The 15,895-nt window shown below is 52.9% G+C and overlaps 2 protein-coding genes across 6 annotated transcripts in view; one reads left to right on the forward strand and one right to left on the reverse strand.

The window, feature by feature from the left end:
• Positions 1 to 1,478: 1,478 nt before the first annotated feature.
• Positions 1,479 to 6,534, reverse strand: PYCR3 (pyrroline-5-carboxylate reductase 3). 2 transcript variants are annotated; one of them, XM_072151034.1, is made up of 6 exons: positions 6,366 to 6,534; positions 6,221 to 6,285; positions 5,954 to 6,146; positions 5,666 to 5,877; positions 2,130 to 2,222; positions 1,479 to 2,037 (listed from the first exon to the last, which is right to left on the reverse strand). In XM_072151034.1, the coding sequence occupies exons 1-6, from the start codon at positions 6,490 to 6,492 to the stop codon at positions 1,855 to 1,857; spliced, it is 873 nt and encodes a 290-aa protein (XP_072007135.1). In that variant the 5' UTR covers positions 6,493 to 6,534; the 3' UTR covers positions 1,479 to 1,854. The 2 variants fall into 2 exon arrangements, with proteins under 2 accessions (XP_072007135.1, XP_072007134.1); XM_072151033.1 differs by having other exon boundaries at positions 5,666 to 6,146.
• A 46-nt stretch (positions 6,535 to 6,580) lies between these two features.
• The window catches only part of LOC140132360 (protein brambleberry-like), a 24,939-nt gene continuing 15,624 nt past the window's right edge, over positions 6,581 to 15,895 (forward strand). The window contains exons 1-5 of one of the 4 annotated variants that reach the window (XM_072151030.1): positions 6,581 to 6,656; positions 14,465 to 14,709; positions 14,799 to 14,927; positions 15,001 to 15,186; positions 15,593 to 15,815. In XM_072151030.1, the coding sequence (XP_072007131.1) occupies positions 6,614 to 6,656; positions 14,465 to 14,709; positions 14,799 to 14,927; positions 15,001 to 15,186; positions 15,593 to 15,815 (826 nt within the window). In that variant the 5' untranslated portion in view covers positions 6,581 to 6,613. Of the gene's footprint in view, positions 6,657 to 6,692; positions 6,714 to 6,791; positions 6,808 to 14,215; positions 14,239 to 14,464; positions 14,710 to 14,798; positions 14,928 to 15,000; positions 15,187 to 15,592; positions 15,816 to 15,895 lie in introns of those variants that run through there. The other 3 variants (XM_072151028.1, XM_072151031.1, XM_072151032.1) reach the window with 3 other exon arrangements.

Raw genomic sequence — 15,895 nt, forward strand, 5'->3', positions numbered from 1 at the left:
GATGTAGGTACAGATAGTGCTGCCTCCCTGTCTCCCCCTGTAAATGATGTAGGTACAGATAGTGTTGCCTCCCTGTCTTCCGCTGTAAATGATGTAGGTACAGATAGTGCTGCCTCCTTGTCTTCCCCTGTAAATGATGTAGGTACAGATAGTGTTGCCTCCCTGTAAATGATTTAGGTACAGATAGTGCTGCCTCCCTGTCTTCCCCTGTAAATGATGTAGGTACAGATAGTGCTGCCTCCCTGTCTTCCCCTGTAAATGATGTAGATACAGATAGTGCTGCCTCCCTGTCTCCCCCTGTAAATGATGTAGGTACAGATAGTACTGCCTCCCTATCTTCCCCTGTAAATGATGTAGGTACAGATAGTGCTGCCTCCTTGTCTTCCCCTGTAAATGATGTAGGTACAGATAGTGTTGCCTCCCTGTCTCTCCCTGTAAATGATTTAGGTACAGATAGTGCTGCCTCCCTGTCTTCCCCTGTAAATGATGTAGGTACAGATAGTGTTGCCTCCCTGTCTTCCCCTGTAAATGATGTAGGTACAGATAGTGCCTCCTTGTCTTCCCCTGTAAATGATGTAGGTACAGATAGTGTTGCCTCCCTGTAAATGATTTAGGTACAGATAGTGCTGCCTCCCTGTCTTCCCCTGTAAATGATGTAGGTACAGATAGTGTTGCCTCCCTGTCTCTCCCTGTAAATGATTTAGGTACAGATAGTGCTGCCTCCCTGTCTTCCCCTGTAAATGATGTAGGTACAGATAGTGTTGCCTCCCTGTCTTCCCCTGTAAATGATGTAGGTACAGATAGTGCCTCCTTGTCTTCCCCTGTAAATGATGTAGGTACAGATAGTGCTGCCTCCCTGTCTTCCCCTGTAAATGATGTAGGTACAGATAGTGCTGCCTCCTTGTCTTCCCCTGTAAATGATGTAGGTACAGATAGTGTTGCCTCCCTGTAAATGATGTAGGTACAGATAGTGCTGCCTCCCTGTCTTCCCCTGTAAATGATGTAGATACAGATAGTGCTGCCTCCCTGTCTCCCCCTGTAAATGATGTAGGTACAGATAGTGCTGCCTCCTTGTTAATAATGTTTAGTTCCTGGGGACTCCCGATCTGAGAACAAACCTCATAAACAGCGTTGGGAGCAGCTGAGAAAATATCTGGTGGCTCGGTCAGGGAGAGTCCACAGCTGCGCCATGAGCGGAGCGCAGTACAAGGAGATTGCGACATTAACCCTGTACTTGCCTACCTGCAGAAACAGATTCCAGTATAGACGCTGTGACCAGTGCACTAATGTCACATCCCCATGTGTCCGGGGTCCCTGGATGTCACCCCTGTGTAGAGGTGGGGGGCAGGGCTCACCTATGTTACCCCTGTGTAGAAGTGGGGGGCAGGGCTCACCTATGTTACCCGTGTGCAGAGCTGGGGGGCGGGGCTCAACTATGTCACCTCTGCAGTTGGGGGTCATCACATAACACGTCAGCGTTACTGGTTCTGCTTCTCTTTATTTGGTCACAATTGGAACAAACGTTATCCGCAAGGCGACAGGGAATATTCAGGAATGTCTGTGCTGATCCACAGTAACAAAGCTGCAGCTGAATATTTCCATTCACTGAATGGCTGATTGCAGTGATGAGATCCCCGGGTAACACCCCGCTACACCCAGCCGCCCCCGGGTAACACCCCGCTACACCCAGCCGCCCCCGGGTAACACCCCGCTACACCCAGCCGCCCCCGGGTAACACCCCGCTACACCCAGCCGCCCCCGGGTAACACCCCGCTACACCCAGCCGCCCCCGGGTAACACCCCGCTACACCCTGCCGCCCCCGGGAATGTCCCTGACTGTCATGGCGGCCGCCTCTAGCTCTTGTCCATCTCTCGCGCCCTCTTGGTGGCGGCTTCCACGGCGTTCATGACGGCGGCTCTGAGGCCTCCCTTCTCCAGCTCGTGCAGGGCGTGTATGGTGGTCCCGCCGGGGGTGCAGACATCGGAGCGCAGCTTTGCTGGGTGCTCGCCCGTCTCCAGCATCATCTTCGCTGCTCCCTACAAGAAGAAACATCACAATGACCTATGACACAGACCGGGGCCAGAGGTCAGAGGGCCCGGGGTCACACGAGGGGAGACCCTGGACTCACCAGCAGGGTCTGGGCAGCAATGCGGCTGGACACGGCACTGGGCATCCCCATCTTCACCGCCCCATCCACCAGGGCCTCCGCAAACAGGTAAACCTGGCGAGAGAGGACAGGGGGCGCCGTCACTGGAGGAAGAGTATACGCCCGGACAGTAAGGGGGGGTGCAGTATACACCCGGACAGTAGGGGGGGTGCAGTATATACCCGGACAGTAAGGGGGGCGCAGTATACACCCGGACAGTAGGGGGGAGGGCAGTATACACCCGGACAGTAAGGGGAGGGCAGTATACACCCGGACAGTAAGGGGGGCGCAGTATACACCCGGACAGTAAGGGGAGGGCAGTATACACCCGGACAGTAAGGGGAGGGCAGTATACACCCGGACAGTAAGGGGGGCGCAGTATACACCCGGACAGTAAGGGGGGCGCAGTATACACCCGGACAGTAAGGGGGGCGCAGTATACACCCGGACAGTAAGGGGGGCGCAGTATACACCCGGACAGTAAGGGGAGGGCAGTATACACCCGGACAGTAAGGGGAGGGCAGTATACACCCGGACAGTAAGGGGAGGGCAGTATATACCCGGACAGTAAGGGGAGGGCAGTATACACCCAGACAGTAAGGGGAGGGCAGTATATACCCGGACAGTAAGGGGGGCGCAGTATACACCCGGACAGTAGGGGGGAGGGCAGTATATACCCGGACAGTAGGTGGGAGGGCAGTACACACCCGGACAGTAGGGGGAGGGCAGTATACACCCGGACAGTAGGGGGAGGGCAGTATACACCCGGACAGTAGGGGGAGGGCAGTATACACCCGAACAGTAAGGGGGGCGCAGTATACACCCGGACAGTAAGGGGAGGGCAGTATACACCCGGACAGTAAGGGGGGCGCAGTATACACCCGGACAGTAAGGGGGGCGCAGTATACACCCGGACAGTAAGGGGGGCGCAGTATACACCCGGACAGTAAGGGGGGCGCAGTATACACCCGGACAGTAAGGGAGGGCAGTATACACCCGGACAGTAAGGGGAGGGCAGTATACACCCGGACAGTAAGGGGAGGGCAGTATACACCCGGACAGTAAGGGGAGGGCAGTATATACCCGGACAGTAAGGGGAGGGCAGTATACACCCAGACAGTAAGGGGAGGGCAGTATATACCCGGACAGTAAGGGGGGCGCAGTATACACCCGGACAGTAGGGGGGAGGGCAGTATATACCCGGACAGTAGGTGGGAGGGCAGTACACACCCGGACAGTAGGGGGAGGGCAGTATACACCCGGACAGTAGGGGGAGGGCAGTATACACCCGGACAGTAGGGGGAGGGCAGTATACACCCGGACAGTAGGGGGAGGGCAGTATACACCCGGACAGTAAGGGGAGGGCAGTATATAGCCGGACAGTAAGGGGAGGGCAGTATATACCCGGACAGTAGTGGGGGGCAGTATACACCCGGACAGTAGGGGGGGGGGCAGTACACACCCGGACAGTAAGGGGAGGGCAGTATATACCCGGACAGTAGGGGGAGGGCAGTATACACCCGGACAGTAAGGGGAGGGCAGAATATACCCGGACAGTAAGGGGAGGGCAGTATATACCCGGACAGTAAGGGGAGGGCAGTATATACCCGGACAGTAGGGGGGAGGGCAGTATATACCCGGACAGTAGGGGGGAGGGCAGTACACACCCGGACAGTAGGGGGAGGGCAGTATACACCCGGACAGTAAGGGGAGGGCAGTATACACCCGGACAGTAAGGGGAGGGCAGTATATACCCGGACAGTAAGGGGAGGGCAGTATATACCCGGACAGTAAGAGGAGGGCAGTATATACCCGGACAGTAAGGGAGGCGCAGTATACACCCGGACAGTAAGGGGAGGGCAGTATACACCCGGACAGTAAGGGGAGGGCAGTATACACCCGGACAGTAAGGGGAGGGCAGTATATACCCGGACATAGGGGGGAGGGCAGTATATACCCGGACAGTAGGGGGGAGGGCAGTACACACCCGGACAGTAGGGGGAGGGCAGTATACACCCGGACAGTAGGGGGAGGGCAGTATACACCCAGACAGTAAGGGGAGGGCAGTATACACCCGGACAGTAAGGGGAGGGCAGTATATACCCGGACAGTAAGGGGAGGGCAGTATATACCCGGACAGTAAGAGGAGGGCAGTATATACCCGGACAGTAAGGGGAGGGCAGTATATACCCGGACAGTAAGGGGGCGCAGTATACACCCGGACAGTAAGGGGAGGGCAGTATTCACCCGGACAGTAAGGGGAGGGCAGTATATACCCGGACAGTAAGGGGAGGGCAGTATACACCCGGACAGTAAGGGGAGGGCAGTATACACCCGGACAGTAGGGGGGCGCAGTATATACCCGGACAGTAAGGGGGGCGCAGTATACACCCGGACAGTAAGGGGAGGGCAGTATACACCCGGACAGTAAGGGGAGGGCAGTATACACCCGGACAGTAGGGGGGCGCAGTATACACCCGGTCAGTAGGGGGGGGGCGCAGTATACACCCGGTCAGTAGGGGGGGGGCGCAGTATACACCCGGTCAGTAGAGGGGGGTCGCAGTATACACCCGGTCAGTAGGGGGGGGTCCAGTATACACCCGGTCAGTAGAGGGCGCAGTATACACCCGGTCAGTAGGGGGGGGGGCGCAGTATACACCCGGTCAGTAGGGGGGGGTCGCAGTATACACCCGGTCAGTAGAGGGCGCAGTATACATCCGGTCAGTAGGGGGGGGGGCGCAGTATACACCCGGTCAGTAGGGGGGGGGGGGGGCGCAGTATACACCCGGTCAGTAGGGGGCGCAGTATACATCATCCGGTCAGTAGGGGGGGGGGGGCGCAGTATACACCCGGTCAGTAGAGGGCGCAGTATACACCCGGTCAGTAGGGGGGGGGGGGGGCGCAGTATACACCCGTCAGTAGAGGGCGCAGTATACACCCGGTCAGTAGGGGGGGGGGGGCGCAGTATACACCCGGTCAGTAGAGGGCGCAGTATACACCCGGTCAGTAGGGGGGGGGGCGCAGTATACACCCGGTCAGTAGAGGGCGCAGTATACACCCGGTCAGTAGGGGGGGGGGGGCGCAGTATACACCCGGTCAGTAGGGGGGGGGCGCAGTATACACCCGGTCAGTAGGGGGCGCAGTATACATGCGGTCAGTAGGGGGGGGCGCAGTATACACCCGGTCAGTAGGGGGGGGGGGGCGCAGTATACACCCGGTCAGTAGGGGGGGGGGGCGCAGTATACACCCGGTCAGTAGAGGGCGCAGTATACATCCGGTCAGTAGGGGGGGGGGGGCGCAGTATACACCCGGTCAGTAGGGGGGGGGCGCAGTATACACCCGGTCAGTAGGGGGGGGGGCGCAGTATACACCCGGTCAGTAGGGGGGGGGGGGCGCAGTATACACCCGGTCAGTAGGGGGGGGGGCGCAGTATACACCCGGTCAGTAGGGGGGGGGGGGGCGCAGTATACACCCGGTCAGTAGGGGCACAGTATACACCCTTGTGCTCCGGTACATACGTAGGCGACGCCGCTCCCGCTGAGCCCGGTGTGGACGTCTATGAAGGCCTCGGGCATTTCCTCGCACGTTCCGCACCCTGAGAGCAGATCCTGCAGCATCTCGGCCTCCTCCTGCCCGGCACAGGACCCCCGAGAGAAGACCACCGCCCCCGCCTGCACCACACACGGCAGGTTCGGTGCCATCCGGAGAATGCGGACCCCCGGGGCACCAGCTGAGGACACAACATTCTCTAGTCACATCCAGAGCTGCAGCTACAGCACATCCTGGGCGCAGCTCTGGCTGTGAGCGGAGCATCTCTACCTTCTCCAGGGTCCGCAGCGACACGCCGGCCGCCATCGATACGATCACATGACGCGCGGTGATGGCAGACGAGATCTCCACCAGGACCTGAGGGATGAGCGGCGGCTTGGTGGCCAGGAAGAGCAGGTCACACTGCTGCACAACGCTGATGTTACTGTGTGTGGTGCTGCAGCCCTGGGCCTGGGGAGAAGACGCACAGTGTGAACAATGTCATGACACTGCAGTACCGCACACAGCCGCCGGGGGCGCCTCACCCTGAACTGCTGCAGGTTACTGTCACTGGGGGCGCTCACTGTGATGTTCTGCACCGGGACCTTCCCTACAAGACAAATAACAGGCATCGTCACCGCGGACAAGACGCACAGTGTGAACACAAGGGAAAAGCCGCAGCGCCGGTACCGCTGATGATGAGGCCTCCCAGGACTCCGCGCGCCATCTTCCCGGCCCCGATACATCCGACCCTGAGATCCGAACTCGCACCGGTACCGGGATCAGAACCGGAACCTGAACCGGCCGCCGCCATCATCAACCTGCACCGAGCTCAGGGGGCGGAGCTAAGATCTCACGTGGAAGGCGGAGCCAGCACTGCAGAGCAGCGGTGATTGGGCGGTGGCACGTGACGTCACTCAGGCGACCTTATATATGAAATGTCTGCGCGGGGAAAAAGCACAGCAAGAAAGGAGACGGAAGGTGAGAACATCAGAAACCTGGAGCCTGACACTATATACTGCCTCCCTGTGGTGATGTGTGTGTATTACACCTGACACTATATACTGCCCCCCTGTGGTGATGTGTGTGTATTACACCTGACACTATATATACTGCCTCCCTGTGGTGATGTGTGTGTATTACACCTGACACTATATATACTGCCCCCCTGTGGTGATGTGTGTGTATTACACCTGACACTATATACTGCCCCCCTGTGGTGATGTGTGTGTATTACACCTGACACTATATACTGCCCCCCTGTGGTGATGTGTGTGTATTACACCTGACACTATATACTGCCCCCCTGTGGTGATGTGTGTGTATTACACCTGACACTATATATACTGCCCCCTGTGGTGATGTGTGTGTATTACACCTGACACTATATATACTGCCCCCCTGTGGTGATGTGTGTGTATTACACCTGACACTATATATACTGCCCCCTGTGGTGATGTGTGTGTATTACACCTGACACTATATATACTGCCCCCCTGTGGTGATGTGTGTGTATTACACCTGACACTATATATACTGCCCCCCTGTGGTGATGTGTATTACACCTGACACTATATATACTGCCCCCCTGTGGTGATGTGTGTGTATTACACCTGACACTATATATACTGCCCCCCTGTGGTGATGTGTATTACACCTGACACTATATATACTGCCCCCCTGTGGTGATGTGTATTACACCTGACACTATATATACTGCCCCCCTGTGGTGATGTGTGTGTATTACACCTGACACTATATACTGCCCCCTGTGGTGATGTGTGTGTGTGTATTACACCTGACACTATATACTGCCCCCCTGTGGTGATGTGTGTATTACACCTGACACTATATATACTGCCCCCCTGTGGTGATGTGTGTGTATTACACCTGACACTATATACTGCCCCCCTGTGGTGATGTGTGTGTGTGTGTGTATTACACCTGACACTATATACTGCCCCCCTGTGGTGATGTGTGTGTATTACACCTGACACTATATATACTGCCCCCCTGTGGTGATGTGTATGTATTACACCTGACACTATATACTGCCCCCCTGTGGTGATGTGTGTGTATTACACCTGACACTATATACTGCCCCCCTGTGGTGATGTGTGTGTATTACACCTGACACTATATATACTGCCCCCCTGTGGTGATGTGTGTGTATTACACCTGACACTATATATACTGCCCCTGTGGTGATGTGTATGTATTACACCTGACACTATATATACTGCCCCCCTGTGGTGATGTGTGTGTATTACACCTGACACTATATATACTGCCCCCCTGTGGTGGTGTGTGTGTATTACACCTGACACTATATATACTGCCCCCCTGTGGTGATGTGTGTGTATTACACCTGACACTATATACTGCCCCCCTGTGGTGATGTGTGTGTATTACACCTGACACTATATATACTGCCCCCTGTGGTGATGTGTGTGTATTACACCTGACACTATATATACTGCTCCCCTGTGGTGATGTGTGTGTATTACACCTGACACTATATACTGCCCCCCTGTGGTGATGTGTGTGTATTACACCTGACACTATATATACTGCCCCCCCTGTGGTGATGTGTGTGTATTACACCTGACACTATATATACTGCCCCCTGTGGTGATGTGTGTGTATTACACCTGACATTATATATACTGCCCCCCTGTGGTGATGAGTGTATTACACCTGACACTATATACTGCCCCTGTGGTGATATGTATTACACCTGACACTATATATACTGCCCCCCCTGTGGTGATGTGTGTATTACACCTGACACTATATATACTGCCCCCCTGTGGTGATGAGTGTATTACACCTGACACTATATACTGCCCCCTGTGGTGATGTGTATTACACCTGACAATATATACTGCCCCCCTGTGGTGATGAGTGTATTACACCTGACACTATATATACTGCCCCCCTGTGGTGATATGTATTACACCTGACACTATATATACTGCCCCCCCTGTGGTGATGTGTGTATTACACCTGACACTATATATACTGCCCCCCTGTGGTGGTGTATTACACCTGACACTATATACTGCCCCCCTGTGGTGATGTGTGTGTATTACACCTGACACTATATATACTGCCCCCCTGTGGTGATGTGTGTGTATTACACCTGACACTATATACTGCCCCCCTGTGGTGATGTGTGTGTATTACACCTGACACTATATATACTGCCCCCGGTGGTGATGTGTGTGTATTACACCTGACACTATATATACTGCCCCCGGTGGTGATGTGTGTGTATTACACCTGACACTATATATACTGCCCCCCTGTGGTGATGTGTGTATTACACCTGACACTATATATACTGCCCCCCTGTGGTGATGTGTGTGTATTACACCTGACACTATATATACTGCCCCCTGTGGTGATATGTATTACACCTGACACTATATATACTGCCCCCCTGTGGTGATGTGTGTGTATTACACCTGACACTATATATACTGCCCCCCTGTGGTGATGTGTGTGTATTACACCTGACACTATATACTGCCCCCCTGTGGTGATGTGTATTACACCTGACACTATATATACTGCCCCCCTGTGGTGATGTGTGTGTATTACACCTGACACTATATATACTGCCCCCCTGTGGTGATGTGTGTGTATTACACCTGACACTATATATACTGCCCCCTGTGGTGATGTGTGTGTATTACACCTGACACTATATATACTGCCCCCTGTGGTGATGTGTGTGTATTACACCTGACACTATATATACTGCCCCCCTGTGGTGATGTGTGTGTATTACACCTGACACTATATACTGCCCCCCTGTGGTGATGTGTGTGTATTACACCTGACACTACAATACTGCCCCCCTGTGGTGATGTGTGTGTATTACACCTGACACTATATATACTGCCCCCCTGTGGTGGTGTGTGTGTATTACACCTGACACTATATACTGCCCCCTGTGGTGATGTGTGTGTATTACACCTGACACTATATACTGCCCCCTGTGGTGATGTGTGTGTATTACACCTGACACTATATACTGCCCCCTGTGGTGATGTGTGTGTATTACACCTGACACTATACTGCCCCCCTGTGGTGATGTGTGTGTATTACACCTGACACTATATGTACTGCCCCCTGTGGTGATGTGTGTGTATTACACCTGACACTATATATACTGCCCCCCTGTGGTGATGTGTGTGTGTATTACACCTGACACTATATACTGCCCCCCTGTGGTGATGTGTGTGTATTACACCTGACACTATATACTGCCCCCTGTGGTGATATGTATTACACCTGACACTATATATACTGCCCCCTGTGGTGATGTGTGTGTATTACACCTGACACTATATATACTGCCCCCCTGTGGTGATGTGTGTGTATTACACCTGACACTATATATACTGCCCCCCTGTGGTGATGTGTGTGTATTACACCTGACACTATATATACTGCCCCCCTGTGGTGATGTGTGTGTATTACACCTGACACTATATACTGCCCCCCCTGTGGTGATGTGTGTGTATTACACCTGACACTATATATACTGCCCCCCTGTGGTGATGTGTGTGTATTACACCTGACACTATATACTGCCCCCTGTGGTGATGTGTGTGTATTACACCTGACACTATATACTGCCCCCCTGTGGTGATGTGTATGTATTACACCTGACACTATATACTGCCCCCTGTGGTGATGTGTATGTATTACACCTGACACTATATACTGCCCCCTGTGGTGATGTGTATTACACCTGACACTATATATACTGCCCCCTGTGGTGATGTGTGTGTATTACACCTGACACTATATATGCTGCCCCCCTGTGGTGATGTGTATGTATTACACCTGACACTATATACTGCCCCCCTGTGGTGATGTGTGTGTATTACACCTGACACTATATACTGCCCCTGTGGTGATGTGTGTGTATTACACCTGACACTATATATACTGCCCCCCTGTGGTGATGTGTGTGTATTACACCTGACACTATATATACTGCCCCCCTGTGGTGATGTGTGTATTACACCTGACACTATATATACTGCCCCCTGTGGTAATGTGTGTGTATTACACCTGACACTATATACTGCCCCCCTGTGGTGATGTGTGTGTATTACACCTGACACTATATATACTGCCCCCCTGTGGTGATGTGTATGTATTACACCTGACACTATATACTGCCCCCCTGTGGTGATGTGTGTGTATTACACCTGACACTATATACTGCCCCCCTGTGGTGATGTGTATTACACCTGACACTATATATACTGCCCCCCTGTGGTGATGTGTGTGTATTACACCTGACACTATATATACTGCCCCCCTGTGGTGATGTGTATTACACCTGACACTATATATACTGCCCCCCTGTGGTGATGTGTGTGTATTACACCTGACACTATATATACTGCCCCCCTGTGGTGATGTGTGTGTATTACACCTGACACTATATATACTGCCCCCCTGTGGTGATGTGTGTGTATTACACCTGACACTATATATACTGCCCCCCTGTGGTGATGTGTGTATTACACCTGACACTATATATACTGCCCCCCTGTGGTGATGTGTATTACACCTGACACTATATATACTGCCCCCCTGTGGTGATGTGTATTACACCTGACACTATATATACTGCCCCCCTGTGGTGATGTGTGTGTATTACACCTGACACTATATACTGCCCCCCTGTGGTGATGTGTGTGTGTGTATTACACCTGACACTATATACTGCCCCCCTGTGGTGATGTGTGTGTATTACACCTGACACTATATATACTGCCCCCCTGTGGTGATGTGTGTGTATTACACCTGACACTATATACTGCCCCCCTGTGGTGATGTGTGTGTGTGTGTGTGTATTACACCTGACACTATATACTGCCCCCTGTGGTGATGTGTGTGTATTACACCTGACACTATATATACTGCCCCCCTGTGGTGATGTGTATGTATTACACCTGACACTATATACTGCCCCCCTGTGGTGATGTGTGTGTATTACACCTGACACTATATACTGCCCCCCTGTGGTGATGTGTGTGTATTACACCTGACACTATATATACTGCCCCCCTGTGGTGATGTGTGTGTATTACACCTGACACTATATATACTGCCCCCCTGTGGTGATGTGTGTGTATTACACCTGACATTATATATACTGCCCCCCTGTGGTGAAGAGTGTATTACACCTGACACTATATATACTGCCCCCCTGTGGTGATGAGTGTGTATTACACCTGACACTATATACTGCCCCCCTGTGGTGATGTGTGTGTATTACACCTGACACTATATACTGCCCCCCTGTGGTGATGTGTGTGTATTACACCTGACACTATATATACTGCCCCCCTGTGGTGATGTGTGTGTATTACACCTGACACTATATATACTGCCCCCCTGTGGTGATGAGTGTATTACACCTGACACTATATACTGCCCCCTGTGGTGATGTGTATTACACCTGACAATATATACTGCCCCCCTGTGGTGATGAGTGTATTACACCTGACACTATATACTGCCCCCCTGTGGTGATATGTATTACACCTGACACTATATATACTGCCCCCCTGTGGTGATGTGTGTTTTACACCTGACACTATATATACTGCCCCCCTGTGGTGGTGTATTACACCTGACACTATATATACTGCCCCCGGTGGTGATGTGTGTGTATTACACCTGACACTATATATACTGCCCCCGGTGGTGATGTGTGTGTATTACACCTGACACTATATATACTGCCCCCCTGTGGTGATGTGTGTGTATTACACCTGACACTATATATACTGCCCCCCTGTGGTGATGTGTGTGTGTATTACACCTGACACTATATATACTGCCCCCTGTGGTGATGTGTGTATTACACCTGACACTATATACTGCCCCCCTGTGGTGATGTGTGTATTACACCTGACACTATATACTGCCCCCCCTGTGGTGATGTGTGTGTATTACACCTGACACTATATATACTGCCCCTGTGGTGATGTGTGTGTATTACACCTGACACTATATATACTGCCCCCTGTGGTGATGTGTGTGTATTACACCTGACACTATATATACTGCCCCCCTGTGGTGATGTGTGTGTATTACACCTGACACTATATATACTGCCCCCCTGTGGTGATGTGTGTGTGTATTACACCTGACACTATATATACTGCCCCCTGTGGTGATGTGTGTATTACACCTGACACTATATATACTGCCCCCTGTGGTGATGTGTGTATTACACCTGACACTATATACTGCCCCCCCTGTGGTGATGTGTGTGTATTACACCTGACACTATATATACTGCCCCCTGTGGTGATGTGTGTGTATTACACCTGACACTATATATACTGCCCCCTGTGGTGATGTGTGTGTATTACACCTGACACTATATATACTGCCCCCTGTGGTGATGTGTGTGTATTACACCTGACACTATATATACTGCCCCCTGTGGTGATGTGTGTGTATTACACCTGACACTATATATACTGCCCCCTGTGGTGATGTGTGTGTATTACACCTGACACTATATATACTGCCCCCTGTGGTGATGTGTGTGTATTACACCTGACACTATATACTGCCCCCCTGTGGTGATGTGTATGTATTACACCTGACACTATATACTGCCCCCCTGTGGTGATGTGTATGTATTACACCTGACACTATATACTGCCCCCTGTGGTGATGTGTATGTATTACACCTGACACTATATACTGCCCCCTGTGGTGATGTGTATTACACCTGACACTATATATACTGCCCCCTGTGGTGATGTGTGTGTATTACACCTGACACTATATATGCTGCCCCCCTGTGGTGATGTGTGTGTATTACACCTGACACTATATACTGCCCCCTGTGGTGATGTGTGTGTATTACACCTGACACTATATATACTGCCCCCTGTGGTGATGTGTGTGTATTACACCTGACACTATATATACTGCCCCCCTGTGGTGATGTGTGTGTATTACACCTGACACTATATATACTGCCCCCCTGTGGTGATGTGTGTGTATTACACCTGACACTATATATACTGCCCCCCTGTGGTGATGTGTGTGTATTACACCTGACACTATATACTGCCCCTGTGGTGATGTGTGTGTATTACACCTGACACTATATACTGCCCCCCTGTGGTGATGTGTATGTATTACACCTGACACTATATATACTGCCCCCTGTGGTGATGTGTGTATTACACCTGACACTATATATACTGCCCCCCTGTGGTGATGTGTGTGTATTACACCTGACACTATATATACTGCCCCCCTGTGGTGATGTGTGTGTATTACACCTGACACTATATATACTGCCCCCCTGTGGTGATGTGTGTGTATTACACCTGACACTATATATACTGCCCCCTGTGGTGATGTGTGTGTATTACACCTGACACTATATACTGCCCCCCTGTGGTGATGTGTGTATTACACCTGACACTATATATACTGCCCCCCTGTGGTGATGTGTGTGTATTACACCTGACACTATATATACTGCCCCCTGTGGTGATGTGTGTGTATTACACCTGACACTATATATACTGCCCCCCTGTGGTGATGTGTGTGTATTACACCTGACACTATATATACTGCCCCCCTGTGGTGATGTGTGTGTATTACACCTGACACTATATATACTGCCCCCCTGTGGTGATGTGTGTGTATTACACCTGACACTATATATACTGCCCCCCTGTGGTGATGTGTGTGTATTACACCCTGTGGTTCCTTTCCTCCAGGTCTCAGGATGTCTCCCGGTTGTCGGGTTTTGTTGCTCCTCCTTCTCGTTTTTCCTTTGAGGGTCGGAGCATTTTTCGGCTGGTTCACCCGTAAGTCTTCTGGGGTCTCGTTGTCTCAGAAGGCGGCAGCCCCGGACCCCCGGACCCTCCCCCGCGCCCCCTTTGAGATGACGACGACTGATGAGAAGTTTCTGGCGGAGGCGAAACACCTGGACCTCTCCCCCCTGGACTCCTGTCACTACCAGGTACCAGACGTGTCCTCCAGTCACTGCCGGGGCTGCGCTCACACTGCTTGCAGCTCTGGAGGTGACTGGAGGGTGTCATCTCTCTGCAGGTGGTCGCTCAGCTCCGGGCGTCCTGCACCGATATGTCCGAGGAGGAGATTGCAAAACTGGGGGTCTCACTGTTCAACTGCCAGGCGGAGGTGGAGGGGCGCAGGACGTACCCCTGCACGGAGGACATGGTGAGCCCCACCTGTACACATGCACCAGGAGGCTCAGGATGGGTATTCTGACTCTGTCCCTCTCTCTGGGCAGACGCTGGCGGAGTGCACGTCCCCCATGGACCCCGATACCTGGAACGCCTACCACATCGTCAGTAACCGGGCGCGGTCCGTCTGCTACGCCACACGACAGCTGCACTTCCGCCGCCGCACCGAGCTCACGGTCAACACCCTGGTGTCCACCGCCATGAACCAGCTGGAGGCCATGAAGATGCTGCGGGTGAGGGGCATGATGGGAGGTGACCGCTGCCCCCTACTGACCGGGAAGGGTAACTGTGACAGACCCTCAGCTGTGATCAGTCCTGGGGCTGGTGGTCCTGGCAGCGCCCCCCAGTGGCCGGGGAAGGTAACTGTGACAGACCCTCAGCTGTGATCAGTCCTGGGGCTGGTGGGTGACGTGGTCCTGGCGGTGCCCCCCAGTGGCCGGGGAGGGTAACTGTGACAGACCCTCAGCTGTGATCAGTCCTGGGGCTGGTGGGTGACGTGGTCCTGGCGGCACCCCCCAGTGGCCGGGGAGGGTAACTGTGACAGACCCTCAGCTGTGATCAGTCCTGGGGCTGGTGGGTGACGTGGTCCTGGCGGCGCCCCCCGGTGGCCGAGTGTCGTTACTTTGCCTCTCTCCATAGGACGGGCAGGAGGAGCTGAAGGAGCTGACGTCAGAGTCCCTGCACAAGGTCCTGAGCAGTCAGAGCGCCCTCCTCAGTCAGCAGGAGCAGCTGCAGGACAACCAGGAGAAGATGGAGGGCGCCATCAGCGGGAACCTGGAGCTGCTGGCCCGGGAGAAGGCGCTGATCGCCAGCGGGCATCACCTGGTGGCGGACATGATCGAGGGCATCACCAAGAAGATGGGTACAGACTCCACACTGCTGGGGATGTAGTGTACAGGGTATCACATCATGTGCTCTGGACTACAACTCCCAGCAGACAAC

Source organism: Engystomops pustulosus, chromosome 5, assembly GCF_040894005.1.
Source record: "Engystomops pustulosus chromosome 5, aEngPut4.maternal, whole genome shotgun sequence".
Classification (NCBI taxonomy): domain Eukaryota; kingdom Metazoa; phylum Chordata; class Amphibia; order Anura; family Leptodactylidae; genus Engystomops; species Engystomops pustulosus.